The 25,743-nt window shown below is 34.8% G+C and overlaps 1 protein-coding gene across 1 annotated transcript in view; it reads right to left on the reverse strand.

Moving 5' to 3' along the window:
- LOC150110628 (WD repeat-containing protein 11-like) overlaps nucleotides 1–25,743 on the reverse strand; it is a 355,935-nt gene that overhangs the window by 269,224 nt on the left and 60,968 nt on the right. Inside the window, exons 5-6 of the mRNA XM_090399950.1 lie at nucleotides 11,636–11,809; nucleotides 2,653–2,875 (exon numbers count right to left, since the gene is read on the reverse strand). Coding sequence (XP_090256076.1) covers nucleotides 2,653–2,875; nucleotides 11,636–11,809 — 397 coding nt within the window. The remainder of the gene's footprint in view (nucleotides 1–2,652; nucleotides 2,876–11,635; nucleotides 11,810–25,743) is intronic.

The following is a 25,743-nucleotide window of genomic DNA, read 5'->3' on the forward strand; positions in this document are numbered from 1 at the left end:
CATATTCTACCTTGTACTCACCTAGCCTTATGTCTATACTTTTCAGGTTGCAATATATCTGACTATTAAAGTTAAATATTTTATTCATCCTTATCCTTGTGTTATTTTGCCCTAAATCAATGCAAGTTTAGACAGCATTGTTGTTTCAGGAGTCAGATGACATGTTAACCCAATAAACTGATGATTTGGTGATTTGAAAGTCAGATAATTGAAGAGAGATCACTAATCATTTCATTTTTAATATTTGTATTTTATCTTTTCAGTGAACCTTTATCTGAATATTTTTTTTTAATTGTAGAAATTTTTTTCACTTGGTTATAAATTAAACTGAAGATGCAAAGAAATTATATTCTTGTTCAATCCTTCATCCAAGCATAGCAAACAAAGTACCTACTTGTATATAGAGGCCAATGACTTCACATTAATGGCCTTAGTATCTCATAATGCAAAGCACACATCCTTTCAGGTGCATACAATGCTATGCATTACACACACATGCACACCAAATAGAACAATTTCTTGTTCTTAATCTTACACTTAATCAGTCTCAAGGGGGGGGGGGGGGAATTCAGTACCAAATGCTATGCCTTGCCACACCCATAAACTTATGCACTGAAAAATATTTCCACTAAACATATGTTAAATTTGATTTAATCATAAATAATGTGCCTTTATAAAATATCACAAAGATTATTTATGTTATCTTACAAAGAAATCCTACAAATGCAATTTTTTGATCAACTTAGTGACAAAAAAAAATGATAAGGCATGGATTTTTTTTTTAGTATAATGAGTCTACTTTATAAGTTAGTGTAAAAGATAAGAAGTGAGAACAAATGAACTTAAGATTTGAACATACTGTTAAGTCTTGAAATATAATTTATTTTCATTCTTGAGGAGGCTATCAAATGAATTTAACAAAGTTAACTATGATGGTTTTTAATTACATTTAATAATAAAAATAAGAAAAAAATAGAATGACATTATGAAAAGTACAAAAAAAAAAGCATTGAGCATGGAATCAAGCACATAGAATCACAATACAGATGAATAAGGTAAGCATTACTAATGCAACATCTTTATTGTTCATGAAATAATCAAAACAAAGGTTTAGGAAACAGTGGAAAAGGAATATCTAAAGAAAACAATGAACAACACAAGTTACACATCATACGATTTCTGGGATTGCAATGGATCATAGTAAACAAAAGTTAATATTCCAACTATTCTAAAATTTAACGAACAGAATTACTATTCTGATATAATACTATGTCAGAATTAATATTTCAAGTATTCTAAAATTTAACCATTAGAATTACTAGGTTAATGGTTTTCCTTACAAGATTCATGAAAACTAGTTGATATGTTAGCATTTTGAAACAGTTTAAAATTTATATAGAAATATACTAAAGCTCCAACCTTATTTCAAAGCCGAATAGATATAGAAACTTTGAACATTTTAAATTTTGACCAGAGATCCTATGAGAATAAAATCCTCAACATCCGAGTTGCCTTAGCTTACACTAAAGACACAAGTGCAGCCTAGGCATCTGTACAGTCACCTTTTATTAGTGCATTTGATAAAGGTTTCACTGGACTGATAGCTGTTTCGAAGCGGTTGGTTCTCTTCAGAGATCAGGCAGAAATCTTAAGACAGCAAAAACTCTCATTCAGTACCAAAGCAATCCTATGTCAGAGTTGTATTTTTAAAAAGTGAACTCTCAGTCAGTGTAGCAAAGAAAGAGCTTTTGGGTCGGCAGTTGGAGACAGAACTGGTGTGATGGGGTGACTCAGGTGTATAAACCACTTGAAGGATGAAGTCACTGCATGTTTACTGATCAATTTTATACTTCTGTAAATGTGGCAGTATACCAAACAATAATCACTGAGTGTAACATCAGTGATGTATACTATGAGACATAGTAAAATTCATTGTTTTGTATTATAGATCAAAAATTATAGTGTGAAAACATTTAAGGAGGTCACTTTGTAAGATTTAAGTTTTCAAATTGAAATATTATCCAAAGTGGATGAAAACTGCCAGAGCATGGTCACGGCACTGAAAGGCAAGAAGTCTGGGGTTCATAGATTTAACTAACTTTCTGATAATTTCTAATCACAACTACTGATATAATTGGAAATGTACTTCTATAACTGAAATCTTCAACCTTAGAGACTCCTTTGTTTGATTAACCATTCTGTCCTCTTTCTACTCTCTTGGCACTGTACCAGTGCTGAGAAACTCGTTAGGGAACCTGCCATGTCTCTTGCACTTTCTCATAACACAAGGGCTGATATCTCATCCAACCACATTGCTATATATTCACACAGATTTAACATCCTAAACACTTCCAGTTTATCTATCTCTATTATGATCTCAATTCCAGTCAGGTTGGTCATAGTTGATATTCATACAAAACATGTGTGTCTGTGTGTGATGACACATGCATAGTTCTTTGCCTAATTAAAACATTAAGCAAATAATTATGAAATTTCTTTAAATAAAAAACTAAACTGTTAAAAAGGCACATTAAAGTTAATTTCAAAGTATAGTAAGAATTATACTTTCAAAATAAAGATACTTTGCAATAGCAATACAGAATATCTTAAGCATTAATGAAAACACTGGTAAATCTGAGCACAAATTTTTACCTATTTTTAGAATCAGCTCTAATCAAAAACCTCATCCTTCGTAATAGGATGCTTCGAGGTGCTAGCCTGGATTTATCATCACCACCTGTATTATGACGACCTCCAAAGCTTGAAGGATGACTGGTGGATGAAGGATTTGATATATAAAATTTTCTTCCATTGCTCGATGGAACCTTAACTATGCTAAAGTCATCCACAAAGAGAATACAGTCAGATGCCAGAACTGAAAAGCAAGTATAAAAAATGTAATTTTCCTCCCCCACAAATGGAGTATTCATTCTTAAATTAATTTAATACTGACATTTAAACTGAATACCACAATAATTTTAGAACTGCAGTAACTAAAAGTAATGCATGCCATTACATTCATCTGTTTCCTGTAACAAAGAAGGTTATTTCAGAGTACTTTGCCAAAACACAAGTTTTACAAGAAATTGCATGAAATCTGTGTCATGTTGCATTAGTATAGCCTGAAACACATCCTGGCATGGAGGTGTTAAAATATTTTTTGTAATAGTGCAAATTTCAGTACTGACTTAAATGATAAGCCCCCTTAGTAATCTATGGAGGAGTTGAAAGAGAAGAACAATGCAAGCAGGTCAGTTTAGGTGCTGTTGCTAAAGTGTCATCTGGGTTAGAAGGAAGTGGGAGCCCACTGTGCCCAATGGCCTTTGCATGAGACTGAAAGGATTTGCATTTAGCTTTAAGGCTTGTTTTGTAGTTGTTGCAGGCTTCAGTGTAGGCTGTAAATGAAGCTTTTTGAAGTGAATGTTTTTGTTCTGGCCATTTGCAACATGATGATTTGTTTTTTGCTTGTACTTCTTGGCCAATTTGTTGGAAAACCATACCTTGGCTACTGGGAAGAAATTGTGAATGAAGTGAGAAATGAGGACTCATTTCAACAATTGATAACTTCACTGTTTGGTAATACAATGGATATAGCACAGAAAAACTGTTAAACACAAGGTCTAATGGATTCCATATTTCATCGCAGTTACAGAGACACATCAGGGATACAATCTTAAAATTATAAAAGCACACACAAAAAAACTCAAAACAATAAATTGAAAACAGACTTAAAGCCTAAAGTCCTATGAAGAGCACCCTTTGGGTGCTTGTTGGTTAGCATTGTCTACTGGGTAGGAGCCTAAAAATTATAAAGTTTCCCAAATCTTGGAAAGTTTAACGTAACCATAATTATTAAGAATAGGTTGGTTTTTCAAATCTGCTACTGATTCTAAGAAAATTCTTCCTTGTGTTTGTTTCTCCATGCTGTATCCATTCCATTAAATGAATTTAAACCAGCACATAAACCTAAATACTCAACTGCCAATGGATAATTTCTATAACACAAATCACAAGTATCTGGATATGGAGAATGACAACGATAATGTTTCCAAAGAAGGGGAGAGTAGAAGTTCCAGGATCCTTCCCTTGGAGTTGTCATAATGCTAAAGAACAAGGTTGAAAATAGATGAGGGAAGATGAAATGCAGCAATGATGCTGTTATGTAGCTTAGTTACGATGACAGCAAATGTTTCTTCCAAAAACAAAAATCATTCACCCAGAACTTTATTAGTCCTTGAAAAATACAAAAATCAGAATTATGATAATGAATTATTTTCCACTTATGAGAATTAAATATTTCATATATTCAATAAAAATCTAACTTCCTCTCCACGTACAGAGGAATTCTCTTTTGCAAATTAAGGCCCATATAAGAAACTTGTGTTGTTTAAAATAAGAACAATAATTGTTTTTCGTGTTTTTAAGAGTTCAGGAGAGGAAACTGAGAATGAGTTGGCAATGTGGAATTCAGCTGACCAGATGTGTAAGTTTAGCTGACACATCATCATCTTCATCAAATTCCTGATATGTAATCTACAGAAAAATTATGATATTGCTACATAAAAAATTTACATCATCAACTCCTAATCAACAATTTTCCTCCAAATTAATCTGATATCTGTCAAGATTCCAATATGATCAGATCTCATATTTCTGTCTTTTAAGGTGCTTTTTACTGTATCAATCCATCTACATCTTGGTCTTCCTCTGGGTCTTTTTCCAGACAACCTGACAGAGAACACTTCTTATGCTAATCTTCCCTTTCCCATTCTGTTTAAGTGACCATACCACCTGAGATTAACTCTTCTAACACATTCCTGAATGCTGACAATGGCAAGTTCTTTCTTGCTATTCTTATTTTTAATGTGATACTGCCATTGATGCCATCTGTTCAGTCCTCTAATCTTTCTCAGGATTCTCATATCTGTATATTCCAGTCTTTGGTAAAGAGTTATTCCTAACCCAGCTCTCAGATCAATAAGTTAAAATCGGATTAAACACGGTCTTGTATACAACTAATTTAGTGTTCTGACTAATTACCATTCCAGCTTTACCGATTCTGTTGTCTATTTCTATATTTAATTTACCATCTTCATTAAAAATTATGCCTAAATAACTGAAATGTTTTACTTGTTCTCTAGGTTTCACCATTCAGGATACAGTTGATGTTTTCAATGTTTCTTCCTATTTTCATTGTCTTTGTCTTTTCATACCAAATTTATTATAACAGTTATTCAACTTAGCCAGGGAATCTTGCAGACTAGTACTGGATTTATCAGAAGTATAACATCTGCATAAAGTGAAGAACTAAGATTATTATTATTACGTGACACCTCCAGGGAGTCCAAGGACTCGTTGAGGGAGGGGACCTACTCTACAACTTTGTCTCCACCACTCAATCCACCAACTACAAACAAACTGCAAACTGCCATCTACTGCCAACAACCACCACTAGTATTCTTACAGACAATCACAAACATCCATGCCCACGGCAGGATTTGAACCCGCAGCCTTTTGGCTGGAGAGTGGATATGCTAACCACTCGGCCAACCAGGACATGAACAATTTTGATATCAGATATAATACCACTTTCCTTCATAATCTGATCCATACAAATAATTAATAACAGTGGAGATAATATGTACTCTTGTTGCACACTGATTTTACCACAAACCATCTTCCTATACCTCCTTCAAGTCTAACTGCTGACTTAAAGGCTTAAATAGAGACAATGTATTACTTGATATTATGTCACCATATCTCTTATAGTCACCTATTTACACCATATAATAGCTTTTTGAAGAGCTTTCCTCTGGGAACTTTGTCATATGCCTTTTCCAGATCAACAAAACTTAAATACAAAGCCCAGTTATATTCCCAAGTTTCTCAACTATTTTTTATAAAGTGAAAATCTGATTCTCACAACCTCTATTTGGCCTGAATCCAGCTGTTCTTCACCAAGTTTCCCTTCCACAAATTTTCTTATGTAAATATACTTGTTTCAATATACTTGCATAAATCTCACCAGGAACACTCAGGAGGGAAACACTTCTGTAATTCTCTCTGATACAGTAAATCATAATTATGATGGTAAAACATAAATATCATGCTGGCTAGGATAATTGCCAGTTATCCTAGCCAGGCTAATGCAGTTTTTAGCAGGTAAGCAATGTGAAAACAGTGAAAAGCTGCGGAAGAGATTCCAAAAATAAAGAATTGAGTAAACTATTAATGGTTTGAAGAATCAATTCAAAAGAGGTTCCATTAGTAGTGGTTAGTCACAGAAATACCACAGCAGTAGTAAAATAAGGTTAAAATGGGTGACATTCTTTCAAATGTGATTTATTCTGCCAGTAGGGATATGGAAAAGGAATGAGTAACTAAAAGTTTTCAACATCGATAAAACTATAAATTTTTCGAATGGGAATCAGTTTCACATAGATACACAGGCAAATTTCAAATTAGGATTTGGGATACTGAATTTTTTATTTAATGTTCAACAAACCTTAAACTAAAAGCAGTTAGCATAAAATAATAATAATAATAATGATAAAGTGATTCTTGGTGAAGAACTAAACAGGTAAATCGGAAATAAATTCCAGACATTGATTTGGGATATTTCGAAGAACAGAAATGTTTTGAGAAATTTTGGACAAATGTGTACAACTAATAACATTAAGTACTCTAATTTCAACTTGCTCTTAACAAGTTTCAATGTAAAATGTTCATTCACTCACTCACGCAGAGAGAGAGAGAATAAATGTTATGTTAGTGACAATAGTGATATTTTCAAATTGGTCCAGGGGATTCAAACAGAAAGTGATCATCTACTGTTACAAAGAATAAAAAAGTAAAAGATAAAATGCATTCCAATTTTTGAAAAGAATGAAAGCTGAACAGGCTCAGAAGTGAACTGTAGATTTAAATATCCATAAATTACAAAATGGAAAGAACCTGTAAATAAAAATATCTTTAGAGAATCAGCAGCAAAATTTGAAGAACACATTGACTCAATTAACCAGGGATGTATATGGTGATGCTGTCTGCAAGGATAGAAAAATATGAACTAAAAGAAAGATTAAAGAAGCAGCTCACAAAAAAAAGAGTTAATCATAAGAAGTCCCTAACTACAGCTAACTATCACCATATAAATACCATTATAAAAAATTTGATTACTATAATCATCAAATTCCTGACATGTATCCTCAAGGGATGTACAGGAAATGATGGTATTACATGAAAAATTTACATCATTACTAACTTCCTATCTACAATTTTCCTCCAAATCATTCTATTACATGTCAAGACTCCAACATTATCAAATCTTATATTTCTATCTTCTAAGGCACCTGGCAGAGAACACTTGTTTTGTTAATCTTTCCTCGCCCATTTTTTTAAGTACCATACCACCTGAGATTAACTCTGCTAGAGCATTCCTGGATGTCAACAATGTCAAGTTCTTTCCTAATATCCTCATTTTTAATATGATATTGCCATTGATGCCATCTGTTCATGCCTCTAATCTTTCTCAGGACTCTCATATCTGCAGTCTCTAGTCTTTGGTCAAGTGTTTTACTTCTGACCCAGCTCTCAGATCCATAAGTTAAAACTGGTTTGAACACTGTCTTGTATACAGCTAATTTAGTGTTCTGACTAATTTCTCTCCTATTCCATATGAATTTATTCAATTGACTTCCAACCATTCCAGTTTTGTTGATTCTGTTGTCTATTTCCATATTTAAATTACCATCTTAAGTAAAAATCGTGCCTAAGTAGCTGAAATGTTTTACTTGTTTCACCGGTTCCCCGTTCACAGTACATTTTCAACAATTCTACCTATTTTCATTGTCTTTGTCTTTTTTAATGCTGACTTTCATGCCACATCAATTACAACAGTTATTCAATTTAGTCAGGGAATCTTGCAAACTTATAGTGGATTTATTTAGAAGTATAACATCGTCCGCATAAAGCAAAGGGCTGACATTAACATCTCCAATTTTGATATCATGTTTAATACCACTTTCCTTCGTAATATGATCCATATAGATGATGAATAACAGAGGGGATAATGTACATCCTTGTCTCACACTAAATTTAATTAAACCATCTTCTTGTACTTCCTTCAATTCTAACTGCCGACTTACAACTCAAATACAGACTAAGTATTGCTTGATATAATGCCCCATTGACACCTTATAATTGTAGTGTATTGAATAGCTTCTCTCTTTGCACCTTGTCATATGCCTTTTCCAAATCGACAAAACTTAAATACAGATCTTTGTTATATTCCCATGCTTTCTCGACTATTTGTCATAATGTGAAGATCTGATTTGACAGCCTTTATTTGGCCTGAATCTAGCTTGTTCTGCACCAAGCTTTTCTTCCACAATTCTTCTCAACCGTTTCTCAAATATATTTGCATAAATCTTACCAGGAACGCTCAGTAGGGAAATACCTCTGTAATTCTCACATTTTGTTTTATTTCCCTTTTTATATATGGGTACTATGAGAGCTCTATCCAATCATCAGAAATTCGTCCCTCTGTCCAGGCCTTTTGAACTATGCAGTGCAGCCACTGTAAGACCTTTATACCACTATACTTCAGCATTTCTGGTCGAATATTATCTACTCCTGCTGCCTTTCCACATTTCAAGCCTTTCATGGCTTGAAATGTGGAAAGCCTTTTATACCACTGTGCTATCACTGCTTGTTTCATTTAGCAATTTTTCGAAGTAGTTACTCCATACTTCAAGGATATCTTTTTCTCCCATTTTGATGTCACCTTTATCATTTCTAACTCCTTTTACAGCACTCTTTCCTCCATTTCTAAGCTTCTTCAACAACCTCCAGAATGTTTTGCCCCTTTCTTGATATTTATTTTCTATGTTATTGCCAAAGTCCTCCCATGACTTTTGTTTAACCTAGTTTTAAACATTGTTTAGCTTTCTTACATTTGTCTCTGTATTCTCTAAGAGTACAAGCTGACTTATTTGCCAAGAACTTTTGATATTATTATTATTAGACACCTCCACGGAGTCCAAAGACTGATTGAGGGAGGACACCTGCTCTACAACTCTCTCCACCAACTGACCACAACTACACCAATGCCATCTACCGCCAACGCCTACACTAGTATTTCCACAGACAATCATAAACATCGATGCCCACAGCAGGATTCAAATCCGCAGCCTTTTGGATGGAGAGCGGATACACTAACCATTCGGCCAGCCAGGGTTTTCCTTCAGTGCCTCTTTAACTTCCTGTGTCCACCATGGAGTTCTGATTTTTCTATCCTTGCAGACAACCTCACCACATGCCTCTCTGGCTGAATCAATCAGGGTTTTCTTCAAGGCTTGCCACTGAATCTCCAAGGTTTGGTTCCTGTTCTCAAACTCTTTCATTTTTTCTTCAATAATCTTTGTGTATTTTAGTCTACAGTTCGCATCTGAGAGCTGCTCAACTTTTATTCACTTTAAAACTTTCTTACATGGTATTCTTTTCAATATGAAATTCAATTTTATCCTACTCAAGACTAAATAGTGATCACTTCCAATTTCAAATCCTCTGTACACTCTGGTGTCCTGCACCAGGGAGAAAACATCACTATCGACAATAATAGAGTCAATGAGACTTTTCTTATTCCTTGCATCGTCTCTCCATGTGAATTTGTGCACATTTTTATGTTGGAACATGATGTTAGTCAATGCCCTGAGCAGAAATCTAACAGGTATTTGTCATTATTATTAGCTTTGCTCTTTTCTCCAAATTTTCCCAAAATATTTTTCCTACTCTGCTATTTAGATCTCCAACAAGGACTAACTTTTCCTTTTTCATTGTGTCAGTTGCTTTTTCTAAAGCATCAAAAAATGCCTCCACTTCTACCTTAGTAGAACATTCTGTGGGACCATAAGCACAAATAAGTCTCATTGTCCAATTCCCCCTTCTGATATTTGCCCACATCACTCTACTTGAGACTGTCTGCTGTTCAAGAAGATTAGCCTCGTTTTTTGTGTTGAATACGATGGCTACTCCTTCTTTTCCTTGATGATCATTGCCTGAATATAAATTTGTATTTTTTTGCTCAGAAAGATCTCACCAGTTTTTGTCTTTTTTGTTTTAGTCCCCCCCCCCCATCGGTACTTATCTAATTCCTCAGCTAGCTTCATTTCTTTGCCATTCAGGCTTCTTATATATTGATAGTACCGATCTTTAACTCTGGCGATGTTGAGTTTGGTTGTGCTTTCAGATTTGTGTGATCACTATAACAATTACCAAAATGTCTTGACTAAAGCCTTATGTTCATAATGTTGTTCTAAAGAAAATTTGCTGTACTACTACAAGAAACCATTCTCAGTCCGTGTGAGTTCTCTATAGGGAGAATCAGCTGTATCAAATCAGCAGATGTTATTAGAGAATACAGATAAAAGGGTAGTAAAGCTTTGTCTAAACATAACTAAAAGAAATCATGGGAAGATTCTGGAAAGAATATAAAAATAAATATCATAAAGGTAAAATGTTTTATTAAAAAACTAATAATGTAGAATGAAAAAAGGAAATCAAAGATCATAAAAGTGATGTAAAAATTAAATGGTATTCTTAATGCTCTGTAACAAGACAGAACAGTGGTAGAAAATATGCAGGAGGAAAGAAATCAACATATATTGGTAGAAAAATCATCAGAAGAGTGAAATGCAGAAAGACAACTGAAATAGACAATGTTTGATCTGGAATGCTCAAATAAGAAAATATGCTTAAATCTGAGAAAATTACTCAAGTTTATTCCAAAGTAGCAACCATGGATTTTATTCAAATCAGCAGAGTGCTTTTGTAGTTTGATAGGTTATGTGACACTCACCCTTGCTGGAAAACACCTAGGTTTGAATCTCTTTACTGTTGTGGGGAGCATTAATGTTAATTTTTTTTTATTTTTTTAATACACTGAATATGAATTAGCCAGCCTCTTGTGGAAATGGCATAACTTTACCTTCCAGACTGCTGGCTTGGTTAGCCAAGTGGTTGATGTACCCACTCTGCAATCAATAGGCTGTAGGTTCAAATACCACCAAAGGCATGACTATTTGTGACTGTCCTTAAGTGGACGGTGAATTTCATTGCTCAGAATGAGACCACTGCCATATTTACTTGAGATTTTATTTTATTTTCCAAGTTTGCACTGAAACAGTGCTATACATATTATATTGTATATGTAAATTAAATAAAAAATTCCTTAACCCACCAAAGGTAGAGTACTAAAGTAGTGTAAATTTACAACCCTTTGCAGAGGAAGAATGACAATAACAAGTCCTGTTTCCATACTGCACATAGCAAACTAGCCTGAAAACACATAAGCAAAATTCAGTCAAGAACATTAGGGTGTACAGAGCTCATAACAGGCTTTGGTATAAGTATAGTTCATGGGTAAAACATTTGGTGCCACGATTTAGAATCTGTAAAATATCAAAATCCTGAATATGAAAACACTTGGCAAGGAAATCTAGAACTGAGGCAAGGACTAAGTGCAATATTTCTTCTGTAATTTTTCTTAGTTAGTGCATATTACTAAATAATGAATAATTAGCAAGAATACTATTTAAACATATAACTAATAATATCTAAATATTAAAAAGCTACTTACAGGCTATATTGCAGTCATTAAAGGGATCCAATGAAAATGAAAGCAGTTGTTCTGTATAAACTTTCTTCCAAACTTTAGTACCAGTCTCCGTGTTCCACAAGATTAACGAATGTGGTGGATGGAGAACAACAAGCAGTTTATGAGAACTGTCTCTTCCTATCACCCACTCCATATCTATAATGAAATATGATATATATATATATATATATATATATATATATATATATATATATAACTGGTAATTAGTTTACGGAATTAACAATGCATATAAAGTATATTAATTAAAGATAACTTTAATGAATAACTTCTATATTTCGGCAACGTCACATTGCCATCTTCAGAAACATAAAGATATGGTATGTGCACGCAGGCACTAACACAAAGCAAATGAGGAAGAAAGCAAGAAACTAATATTATTCCTAAAGTCCTAATGGTGCCCTCTTGCGGGCTAATTTGGTAGTCTTGGCAGTTGGGCTGAAGTTCTCATAATGTAAGTCTCCCAAATTTGGGGTAGTTTCATGCACCCAAATTTGTTGAGGTTAGGAACGTTTTTTAGAGCTGCTGAAGATTCTTTGAATAATCTTTCGTATTTAAACTTGCTGCGATGAATTATTTTTGTTTTCTTCCAACGAATTTTATGGTGGGTATCTAAGGCATGGTCTGCCAGCCCAGAGTAGCTGTACTGGTGAAACCAGATGTAGTCTTTGTGTTCTGAAAACCTGATATTTGCTGTCCTGCCTGTTTGGCCAAAGTAGGACAATTTGCAGCTGCAAGTGACCTGGTATACACCAGGTAGGTCTAGGGGAAGGGGTTGGTCTTTGGTAGAGCGGATAAGGGATGTCAACTTTTTATATGGTCTGTAACAAGAAGTAAGGTCATATTTTTTGAGGATATTGGTTATTTTCTCAGAGGTGCCCTGGATGTAGGGGATGGTGATAGACTTGGTGTAATCTTTATTGTGGAGGGGGGGGGGGAGTTGTGGTTTACTGGTTTTAGTATTTTTTGGATTTTTTTGAGGTTATAGCCATTGGCTAAGAAAGTGTTGAGGATGTGGTTTAGTTCAGTAGTTAGGGCCTTGTTATCTGAGCAGATTAATTTTGTCCTGTTATGTAGTGTTTTTATAACCCCATATTGTTGTGAGGGGGGGGGGGATTGCTGGTGAATGTATCTGCCAGTGTGGGTGGGTTTTCTGTGAACAGAGAAAACCAAAGATCCATCAAGCTGGCAGGTGATTAAAGTGTCTAGGAAGGGGAGGGTGTTGTTTTCCTCTTTTTCTAAGGTGAACTGGACTCTGGGGTGTTGGTTGTTTAAGTGTGTTAGGAAGGAATGGAGTGTGTCTGAGCCATGTGGCCAAATAGCAAACACATCATCCACATAACGAAGCCAAATAGTGGGTTTTTGTGGGGCGGAGTTTAAGGCTTTCTCTTCAAATGTCTCCATAAAGAATTTGGCCAAGGGTGGGGAAAGCGGTGAACCCATGGCTGTCCCCTCTATCTGTTTGTAGAAATACTAGAAATACTTTATATGCGTTGTTAATTCCGTAAACTAATTACCAGTTATGTCTGACCAACGTATAAGCCTTGCTACTAGATATATATATATATATATCAAACTAACTCAGTCATGATAAACAATGATATCATCTAATTACATCTAATAAAGAATGTAAAGGGAAAAAATTTTAAGCACTTAATCTTCTTTCACTATGCATTATTCTCGCTTCCTATGTAGGGTCCGCATGTTACTTAGATGTGACTTCTTGTTAGTACCACTCCCAACCGACCAGTCGCCTAGCCTGCCGCTGGGATGGGGAATATACTTTTGGCTGTAGTAACGTATGTTCACTGGGCCAGTTTGCCTGCTTGCGGGATGAAAAATACCAGACAAACTGGCGGAAAAAAAAACACGCCCAAGACCGGCTTACTTGGCTATGGCTGAGGAAGATCCTCAAATTCCTCACGTCTTCGACAGGAATCAAACCTGGGACACTCGTTCCCAGGTTTGATTCCTGCGTTTCCAAAAAAGTAGTTCCAAAATTCACTACCAGGGGGGTAGTGTAAACACCAAATGCAAGGAATTTGCATATCATGTAACTCGGCAGGTGCCAGGAGGATTTAAAAAGATGGACACTGGATTTTTCCCTTCAAATGTCGATGAGGTCCACTATGTACATGTGCTCTGCAATGAATGATTAGTCTTTTGAAGAAATAGGATTGTTGGGTGTTACACCTGGCAGAGGTTGAAAATCAATCAGTTTACAAGTGAATGAAGTTGCTGCTGCATTGTGGAGCAGACCATGAATAATAACATTGGTTCCTGCAGTGCACATGCTGTATTAAGCCACATGAATGTGTCTTACACAACTGTCTGGAAAATTCTACAGAAGATTCTGCATTTCTACCCATTCATACCCTATGACACAGAACTTTGAAAGTCAACTAACTTTGCTTTAACATTTCTTGCTTGAGTGGAGTGGGATGCTGCGTGGCCATTTGGATGATTTTGTACGGAGATGAGACTCACTTTCATCATGAATGGAGCTATGAATATCCACAACTGCTCGGTATGGTCTATGCAAAACCCATATGAAATCCAACAAATTCCTCTGCATTCACCCAAAGTCACTGTCTGGTGCAAGTTTACAGTTTTTTTTATCATTGGACCATTCTTCTTTGAGGACATTCGTCAGTTAGGTCCTGTGATCCAATCAGTTACTGCCGAGAGGTATTGTGATATGATAAACAATTCTGTTGTGCCACCAACTACAGCCTCTGCATGGATACAATCATTTTCATGCAGGATGGAGCCCTTCTATCCTGCATGAAAATTCGTTGCCCTTACAGGAGGAAGTTCGAGAGCATTTTACAGAAGCCAGAGTGATCAGTGATGTTTTTTTTTTTACTGTATGGCTGCCTTGTTCAGCTGATATGACCCCTGTAACTTCTGGTTTTGGGAATTTCTCAAAAACAGAGTTTATTGGGTTCATCCTGATAACTTACCAATGCTGAAAGATAGCATAATGCAGCATGTGTGCAATATCAGTCCTGACCAGTTATGTTCAGTCACTGAATACACTGTGTAAAGGATACAGTTTGTGCCATACTGGAAAGGGCAGCACATTGAACAGTACAGTCCATGAATGCATAATGCAAATGAATAAAAATATGTTAGTTATGCTTCTGTTACTTTTCTCCTCACACACAGAGAAAAATTACATCTATTACTAATCACCAATCTTCTTATCAATGTTACCACCTTCATATTCATCTCAATTTGCTCCAATTTATTATTATTTTAGGGAAATGATGAGTCTCCATGGAATCTGGAGACTCATCATTTTGGATTTGGGTTTTCCACTCATCGTGGAAAACCCAAATCAACCATCATACTCACAAATCCTATCATACCTCTGCTTGAATCCATTCACCATCAAGGAGCTCACAATCAATTCTGGCAATCCAATCCACTCATTCACTCACTACTCTCCAAGCAAAAAAAAATCTGGTCCACACATCCCTACTAACCTCTTACACAACTTCCACAGATGGCCTCAAGTCTCTGACTATCTGTCATATATTGAAAAATTTCACTAGCATCAATTTTATAAAATCCTTTTAATATCATAAAAGTAATATACTAATTGGCATACCATTCAGGCCCACTGCTGTGTTCGCATCAATAATTTTCAATATATTGAGTACATCCAGTTCATCTACCTCAAATTTCACAACAGTAACTGAAAAGTAGCCACATGGATGATGTACTCTTGCAAAGTGATCACTTAGTAACTGAACCATTTCTTCTGCTTCTGTCACTTTCCTACCATCAGCACTGAGTAAAGTTATTTTTCCACAGTCATTCTTCCTCTTACTTGCTATGCAGTGAAAAAACTCTTTTGGATTCACTTTGGCTTGCTTAGCTCTCAAAATCAGCTTTACCTTCACTATACTGTTTTATCTGCATCTGCTTTATACTGCTTACTAACATGTTGATCACCTTTTTTTATTTATATTCCTTCTACAATACTTTCTTTTTTTTGCAGCTCCTGCTTTATATTGTATTCATCTACTTAATCCCTATTATGTTTATTCTCTTGACCATGGGCATAAATTGCCGGCCTGGTTGGCCGAGTGGTTAGCATATCCGCTCCCCAGCCAAAAGGCTGTGGGTTCGAATCCCACCATGGGCATGGATGTTTGTGATTGTCTGTGAAAATAGTAGTGGTAGTTGTTGGCGGGAGATGACGTTGGTGTAGTTGTGGCTCATTGTAGTTGGTGGATGGATTATGACAAACTGAAGTGGCAACTTGGAGCTGTGCCATGGCATAAGAAGTTGTTGGAATGAGTGCATGGGAAGTGGTCACAGATTATTATTATTATTTGACACCTCCAGGGAGTCCAAAGACTTATCAAGGGAGGGCACTACTCTACAACTCTGTCTCCACCACTCGATGAGTCCTTGGACTCCCTGGAGGTGTCAAATAATAATAATCCCTGACCACTTCTCATGCATTCATTCCAACAACTTCTTATGCCATGGCACAGCTCCAAGTTGCCACTTCAGTTTGTCATAATTGCCAGCTCTATAGTTCCACATAAATCTTTTCTTGACTGAAAATTCCATGTTGAGCAATCTCCCAGAACAGGACAGAATGGTCACTTTACCTGATAGGAGGTAGAGTTGCTACTGTAGTTATAGATAGATCTTCTGATGCTATTATCAGATCCAACACTCTCAAACTCCTGTTCTCCCTCCATCACATGTTGTTTCAGGTAATTATCCCTTAGTAAATGTATAAATTCCATTTCAATTTTGCCATGTGCCCATTCCCCCTTCCAATCTATATCCCGATAGTTGAAGTCTCCCATGATAATTGCTTGGCCAGCACTTTATTAAATGCATCTACAAAACCCAGCAATATCATGGTATAGTTATTTCCTTTATCCAATGCAAATAAAATCACTTGTATGATTTTATTAAAAATCATACAAGTGATTTTTTTTTATAATACAAGTGATTATTATACAAGTGAGTAAATTTACAAAGGCAGGATCTACTTTTCATCAAACTACACTGTCCACAAGGTCAGTTCAAAAAAATTCTGGTACATAATATATTTAAATATATACAAACTTTGAGTTGCTCTGTCACATTCTGTTTAATTTCATTCATGTGTTGACGTTCATCCTTTAAACATAGATATTAGCTTAGTAATAAAAAGAAGTCAAGCCTGTAAAGCTCAGTGGAAATGGCATGTGCAATCCACAGTACTAGATCACTCAAAGAAAGAGTCATAAGTTCAATTCTAGTTGTCAACTAGAAGAACTTTTACTAAGCCCTTTTTTCAACCAGTACCTGAGTTAGTCAATCTCTGATATGGGCAAGTGGATTTTTTTTCTCCCAGAAACTCAAGAAAATCGACTGCAGACTCCACACTATTTTCAGACAGTAAACAAAGTGTCAGAATTAGGGAGAATGAGATGGCAGCACTTGTCAGCCACCCCTCTTCACTAGATGCCATGTGTAATCAGTAATAGTCTTGGGCCAGCTATCTCCGACCGGCTGGCTACCAGTGAAGACCGAATTGTCCCATCAGTCTCCAAAAGTTAGATAGGGCTAAAGGACTTGCCTACTCTATAGGAGGAATAAGGGCATTAGCAGTTTTTTTTTTTTTAAAATAAGAAGTCACAGCTGTTGCATTAGCTTCTGTTTGGATAGGACATTTTTAGAATTAATTTTTTCAGTATAAAACCACAAAGATGTCAAACAGAAACTGTTTATATTTCAACTAGTTTTATGTTTCACTTCACGAGGAAATAACATGAATAAACTAAAAGTAATAATAGTTAACATCTCTAGTGAAAGATATTTGAAAACATTTAAACAATAGAAAGTGTGCATTCACTATTACTCTGGTGGATGCATATTACTAGTAGATACAAGTGTGTTGTGATGGATTAAGGAAGACCGTACCACGGTTCTGTGCTGGAATCAGTGGTATGGCTCCTGAACAACACCTTGTTTCACAGTAGGCAGTGAACAGTGGACCTTCCAACAGGACTCGGCCCCTGCACACACAACAGTGGACAGAGGCGAATGTGTCCGACCATATATCACCATCTGACTGGCTGTCTGGAAGTCCCGAATTGAATCCATTGGACTTCAAATTGTGGTTGGAGCTTGAGTAGCCTGCAAGAAATGATATCCCAGCATCGCCAACCTATAGGTGAATTTGGAGTGGGCACTGGCAGCATTTCTGTTGGATTTTGTGCATACCGTCATCAATATGTGGCTTCACTGACTTCAGGTGTGCGTGAAGGAAAAAGGGGTACATTGAACATTGAGTGCTTCTATAGGCATTATACATGGGGTTTGTATGTACTGAAAGTAGTAAATGATTTACTGATAGATTAAAGGCTTATGCACTGTTCAAGTTGCAACAGTATTTATGGCTAGAGACTAGGTATATTCAACTGGAAAATGTAATGACTTGGAATACTAATTCTTATCGCCAGGTGATTTTTTTTTTTTTTTTTTCCTATTTCTGTTTTAAGAGCTAATCCAATTCCTTACTTACTTATCTCCATAAATATACTGGATATACATCCCAGAAAAATATATTGACCGTGTGCATGTGTGTGTGTAAATAATGGTTTCAATTATGCTTAATAAAGCTATTATTTACACACACACACACACACACACACACACACACACACACACACACACACACACACACACACAAATCATATAATATTCATATATATGCTGTTATTATATATCAAATAATATTCAAATTATCTCAAAATAATAATCAGAATGCATACAATCAGAGTTTGCTGCATTAAGCAAAATATGCTGAAAATTCAAATTCTAAGACTAATTACTATGCTACAAATTTACTTTAACTTCTTAATGTCAAAAAATAAAAAAATAAATCTTACATGATAAATAATTTTCAATTCTTCACGTGGCTACCTTACTAACAAAGTAGTATGAAGTGGCATAAAACTAGTTACAGAGAAAAAAAAAGAAGGCTTATTTAAATTTCTGGCTCACTACAGCACCAGATTGACCTAACTGACTAAGTTTACAGAAATTTCTGTGCCAACTATGTACCAAAAGGCAGCTATTCAGGAAAATGATCAAGTGCTAATTTTCTTTAAAGTGTCCTAAAGCAAAAACTTGCTGTTGAAATCCACACAAAATCTTCTTTCCTAGAATTCCAACTATCAGTTATACATATAAATATCATAGCGATTCAGAGAGGGGGGGGGGAGAAATGAAAGGATGAAAACAAGAATATAAGTTTAATATTCCAGCACAGAACCTGTGGTATGGTCTTCCTTAATCCATCACAACACACTTGTATTTACCAGTAATATGCAGCAACCAGAGTAATAGTGAATGCACACTTTCTATTGTTTAAGTATAATTCATATGAATATTAATTATACTGCTTCTATTTCTTATGACATGATTGAGAATGAAGATGGTAATGGTTCATTTGCTTAAAAGGTTCTCCCCACCCCCATTTATACTGAACTCTTCAGTGAAAAAACACTATCAGCATTCTCATTAAATAAAGACAAATATGCTTTTATAAACTAAAAAAAAACCGATGTACTCTTACTTCTCTGCATCAGTGATTTACAATCTCAGAGACTCATCCAATACACATTTATTTCTTCATTATGCATCTTCATGAATTTCCCCCACTCAAATAACTGACTCTACATATTAGATTTAAACATCCATGTCAGAGTGGAATTTGAACTCGCAGCTTGCTAGCTCAAGAGTGGAAATGTTAACTACTCACCTAAGTAAGCAAACTAGCAATAGAGACTGGTTTTCAACAGGCTGAAGATGAGAAATGTTTATATTGTACTTTAGCCAAGGTCGGCTTCCAATAAACTGAAAATTCAACATGATGACCTGTAGGATTATGAATTATTACGGTATCCAAGAAGGATAGTTGTTTATTGGATTCACATTTCAATAGTAAACTTGATATGGGAGTACAAGGGGTTTATTTTCTCCAGGAACTGAAGTAATTCTAACTCGGTGTGGGATTGCAAATATATCATCAGCAAAATGTAACCATATATGAGGCTAAGGGAATATAGTACCAAAGAGTTATTTTTCTAGATGCTCCATTAAATAATCAGTTAAGGCTGTTGAGATAGTACTGTCCATTGCTGTTCCTTCTATTTGTTTGAACAACTTATTATGCCAAGTTTCAGTTTATTGGAAGCCAACCTTGACTGGCAGATACATTCACTCATCCTCCCATCATTCATCACAAAAAATGGGTATTAGAAAGAGTCTTGTAAACAGAGCTCATATGATCTGCTCTTTTGATCCCTTTTTTGTTAGATTAACTGAATAAAATTAAAGCAATGTGATATGTAATGGATAAACAAAACTCATCATCATCATACATATCAAGGATTTAGGCCTAGCATGGCCTGTTCCGGCCTTAGAAGTCATCGTTGAATTGTTTAAGAGGACGTCCTGGTTTTCTTTTTCCTAATGGTTGTACTTTAAGGCTTGTTTTGGTAATCTTTCTGTTTTCATTCTTTGAACGTGTTCCATCCATTTATGTTTATATTTTTTAATTTTTTCTATTACTGGTTCTTGGTTTAATTCTTTCATAATATCTTTGTTTCTTTTGTGATCAAATAGGGTATACTTTGCAGTTTTTCTCATAAACTTCATTTCTGCTTTGTTAATCGTTGTTTGTCTTTTTGTTTTATTGTCTAGACTTCGCTTCCATACATTAAGACCGGTAAGGCTAATGTACTGTATACTTTTAGCCTGGTTTGTTTTTGAACTAGGTTTGGTTTAAATAAGTTAACTACACCTGTTATTTTTAAATATTTTGCAATTTTTACGTTTATATCTTTTTCATTTTCATATGTGATCATATATCCTAGGAAGTTAAATGAATTCACCTGTTCTAAGATCTTGTTATCTATTACTATTTTAGTTGTTGCTGGATCTTGTCCTTTAAAGGCCATAGTTTTTGATTTTTCTGTTGATATTATCATACCATAATCTTTGGATATCTCATTTAGATTTAAAATAGCTTTCTGTAAGTTATCTTCAGAATTTGTAATTATTATTTGGTCGTCTGCAAAGAGGAGAGTGTTTAAGTTAACTGTAGGTGAAAGTTTAATTCCTTGATGTAAATTTTTACTCCATTTTATTATTATTTCATTTAAGTAGATATTAAAAAGAGTTGCTGAGAGGGGGACATCCCTGTCAGGACCCCTTGGTTTATCTCTCTTGTATATGATAGCGTTTAGGATATTATTTGGTATTTGTCTTTCTTTTAATATGTTAAATAATATGTTTCTTTTAACTTTGTCAAATGCTTTTTCAAAGTCAATAAATGCAATATGTGTTTCTAAATTATATTCTCTTCTTTTCTCTATTATTAATTTTAGGCAAAAGGCTGGGTCTATACATGATCGTCCTTTTCTAAATCCATTCTGTACCTCTAGAATAAAGTTTTCGGAATATTTCATTAGTTTGTTATTTAAGATTCTGCTATATATTTTGTAACAGGAATTTAGTATACTGATACCTCTATAATTTTTAGGGTCATCTCTATTACCTTTCTTAAAGATAGGAATCACAATTGCTTTTTTCCATTCTATTGGGGGGGGGGGATACCAGTTGAATAAATTTTATTTAAAAATAATAAGAGTCTTTCTTTGAATCTTGTTCCTGTGTATTTATATAGTTCTGAACCTAGCTTATCTTCTCCAGGTGATTTTCTTCTGTTTCTTGTTTCTTTCAGGCTGATTTCTAATTCTTCTTCGGTTATTTCCTTTTCATTTTCGTTAATTGTTTGCCAGTTGTCTTTTTTAAAATGTTTGTCTGTCCACAGTTCTGTGTAGTAATTTATTAATTCTTCTAATTTCAATTGATGATGATAAATAATAAAAGTAACAAGAATAAACAAAACTACCATTCAAAAATTTATTGATAATTATCATCCTTCTATCAGACTATAATCTAATGTGAAAATAATTTCAATACCCTACCTTCGAGGAACTTCAGAACAAACAGCAAGGATTCTTCATAAATTCAATCTATATGCTTCCTTCAAATCAACTCGGAAACTGTCTTTCTTCCTACCATCAAAGGATACATTCTATCTCTTTCCTTACCAGGTGTCTATCAAACACCCTGCTCATGTCATCTTTGCTATTTTGGACAGACTGGCCAAGTCTGTCTGGCCTTGCTTCTCACACTATAGACATTAAGCACAGAGTTCTTTGGAACTAGACAAAGCTTCTTCACTTCATCAAGTTCGATTGTCCGAACCTGAACCAATCAGACTGTATGCCAATATCTAAGTTTTACGAAGTGATCACTATTAATTGTTCATAAGTTTTTCTTTTAATCAATTAATACTTGTTTTGTTTTTTTTTCAATCTATGCAACTTACTACAATTGTTCCTTTGAACCTAATAGTGTAATATTGTATATTTCAGCTGTGACCAAGACACAAGTGAATATACACATGATTAATGACTAATTATTTTGATTAATCTTTTGAATGTAGTCAACGGTCTATCTCCCTGACGATGTCCACATAACATTAGATGAAATATACTGGAGTTTTTGAATAAATTCTATATAATTTGTGTTACATGTGTAGGACATGAAACTTAGTTTAATATGTCTAGTGCACATGTTCCATTAAAGCTATTAATCACACTGAGTATGTGGACAAGTAGATATAAGAATATAATTATACTACTGCATGGGTTGTAGACCGATAAGAACAAATCTTGCATGCACGGATCTGGTCTCCTTTTTATATCTAACAGATATAAAAATGCTAGAGAGAATCTGGAGGTGAACAACAGAGTGCATAGGGACTGTGGAATGATGAGCATGAGGTCAGATTGGGAGGGGAGAGGAAAAAGACTGCCATATAGGATAAAGAGATAATTGGGAGACAGATCAGATAAATGCAGGGGAAACTACTACATAAGAAAGTGGGTGATGAGATAATCTTGGAAAATGTTGTGGATTTTCTATGATATAAATAATAGAACAATAAACATAGAGTGAAAAGTTGATTCTCTACATGAAGAATGACAAGTTAGAGTGCATCAACATGAGAGAATTCAAAAAGTGGTATGATAAGCATCATTGTCTGTAGGACAGAAGGCATTCCAACAGCACTAAGCCTACTGACTTTTTTTTTTTTTTGTAAAACTTACAGCACACTAGTACAATGCATGTCCAATAGAAGGGAGAAGAAAGAAACAGATTATTATTTTTTAATAATAATCAGTTATTATTAAAAAACTGATAAAGAAAAGGACAAAACAAGATGCTGTATGATTGATATGAATGTAGACTGCAAATCAGAACAGCAGTTCATGTATTTACAAAATAATTAGCAAAAAGTGGATGAATGATGAAAACCAGTTCAATGGAACAGCATGCATAATAAGACCAACAGAAAAAATATAATGCAGAAACATAAGTTACAAGAGGATGTGATCAGAATGAGCTCATTAACTGGATTGCTGTTTTTCTGGGTAGTAAAAGAACTTTCAGGAAAGTTACTGATACATTTCTCCCTAAAAACTTATGAACATTGGAACCAAAAATGCAGACTTCACAGATCATTAACTTTACAATATGATGACACTATCAGGAAAGAAATAGGTCTTGATCAACTAAATGCCCACATAAACAAAGAACCTCTATTTTCCAGTCCCTTACCTTCAAATACCTCCATAAATCTAAACCTTACCAAACTCTGTACAAAAAAAGAACCAAAAGAAATGCTCAAAGAAAAAGGCCTAAATACTATTAACCTTCTTTCATCTTCCAAACAGGTTATTTGTTATACCGATGATTCGTCAGACACCAATATGATTAATGGAGGCGCTGGTGTTCTCCTTCTACTCCTGAAAGCTGAAAAACTTTCAATAAAAGTTGGATCTGGGAGAATCGCTTCCAATTTTACCAGCGAACTCTATGCAATAAATAAAGCACTAGAAGCCTACTTAAAACTGTCATCATCTCAACAATCTGAAGGAATTATAATTTACAGTGACTCAAGATCAGCTATGGAGGCAATCAAAAATGGCAATACCAAGCTCACACAAGACATCCATAAACTCTTAAATCAACTAAAGTGTTTAGGTAAAAGTTGCATTTTACAATGGATTCCTGCTCATGTAACCATCGATTACAATGAAGCAGCTGATAAATTAGCAAAAGAGGCCAGAGAACTCAACCAAGAAACTCATATCATAACTTTTGCTGATGCCAATGCACTAGCAAAAGCTAAACTAATTCCACTGAAATCAGTGATACAACATCAAATTCCCGAAATCAGTGCTGACAGAAGGACCTCCACCACGATAGCAAGACTACAAACAGGACATTATAGAGGAATGAAGATCAATACAGATGATATGAGAACATATAGAAACTGCAACAACTGCCCCAATACTGAACTGACACCCACTCACATCTTTACCTGTCCAGCAATTACAGCAGCCTTGCAAGAAATAGATCCTAATCCTGAACAACAGCTCTATACAAACAAAATCATTGACATAGCCAAAGCAGTACTTGGCTATGTCAATGATTTAGCAGTACAACAACAACTGATACATTACCCTATATGTGAGAACAGTATTCTAAGGTTGGACAGATTTGGGATTTGTACAGGGCCAGCAACTGTACAACTGAGAACTCGAGGCTTGAACATAAAAAAGATAGCAAGATTTTTGGAGGCTGAGGAAATTAGATGTAATATGTTTGTGCATATAAGACAGAAATCTGATCTTATTTGAAACTGAGTAAGTAAATGAAGGTGAAGTAAGTTCTTTCTTGTGAGAATGAAAACAGAACTATGAGTAGCAGGGAGGTTGAGCTCACTTTATTGGAATGCCATGGAAATCAGTGCATAAGGTATTAGTTATAAGAGATCATATATATAAATTTTTCGTAGGTGGGATATTAAAAAGAAAAGTGAAATCAGAACATCGTAGTGGACTTGGGAAGTATCAGGAAAAGATAGTTTTTCCCAAAGATCCCAGCAAGCAAATGAAAGAATGGAGCTTGTACATTTAGAGAAAACAGAGAAAAATGTTGAAAAAACTAAGTTATATGTGAAAGTAGATAAATGGATAAACGAATGTTATAATGTTTTAGCAATTACTGAAAAAATTTTAAATGGAGAAAAGAATACTGTTAAATCAGAGATGAAAATGGTTATTAAAAAAAAAAATCTAAAATAATTAATTTGAAAAAGTATTAATAAAGCAGTACAGAACATTCAGCAGCAGGTTGGTTAGTAAGAGCCGTTGCAAAATCTATAACATATCAATACCGCACACAGGTAATGGATGCATTATGAAAATAAAATGGCAAAAACCTGATATCAAATCTGGAGATATTAAACTCAGCTGTTAAGTTATACAGGTGATGCTATACTCCTAAATAAACCCATGTCCTCAGGACCAATTAAATTAGTACTGTCCAACTGATGGTTCCCAGTCATGTGCAGCCTGTAAAAATGAAGAATAAATGAAATCTTATTTCTGAATATTTTTTTTTTACTAGAACATTCAGCAGTTTCCAGGTTACCAGTATAGGTCTATGCTTGTATGATTATCTTACTTTAATAAATGTAATTAATATTTACTTCATTACAAAATAATTGTGCACACTTTAAGCTATATCTCCTTCGTTACTTGCTTCAAACTGACTGATGTCAAATCCTGTCAAAATGATGTCAAAATTTTTTTTAATAAAATTAAAATCTGTAGTTTCACCAAGAGGAAAGTTTTTTTATTGTCAAGTTTTCATTCCTTAGCTCAAAACTCAAGAACTGTGATGATGGGTATTAACAATTTGACAAACTCAAAACAGGCATATCTATACAGCAACCCTGCTGAATGTTGACATTAAAAGCAAATTGTACCCCATTCATCATTTGATTCCATTTATCAAATGAAATCAAACTCAAGCAGATGAATTTATTAGGGTTCAATCAGAGAATGGAACAGAATCATCTAACGCCTTTTTATTCCCGTACAGGGAGTAAGTGAGGCCATTTA

The sequence above is a fragment of the Typopeltis vanoorti genome, chromosome 1 (assembly GCF_054136105.1).
Source record: "Typopeltis vanoorti isolate ZY-2024b chromosome 1, IOZ_Tvanoo_1.0, whole genome shotgun sequence".
Classification (NCBI taxonomy): Eukaryota; Metazoa; Arthropoda; class Arachnida; order Uropygi; family Thelyphonidae; genus Typopeltis; species Typopeltis vanoorti.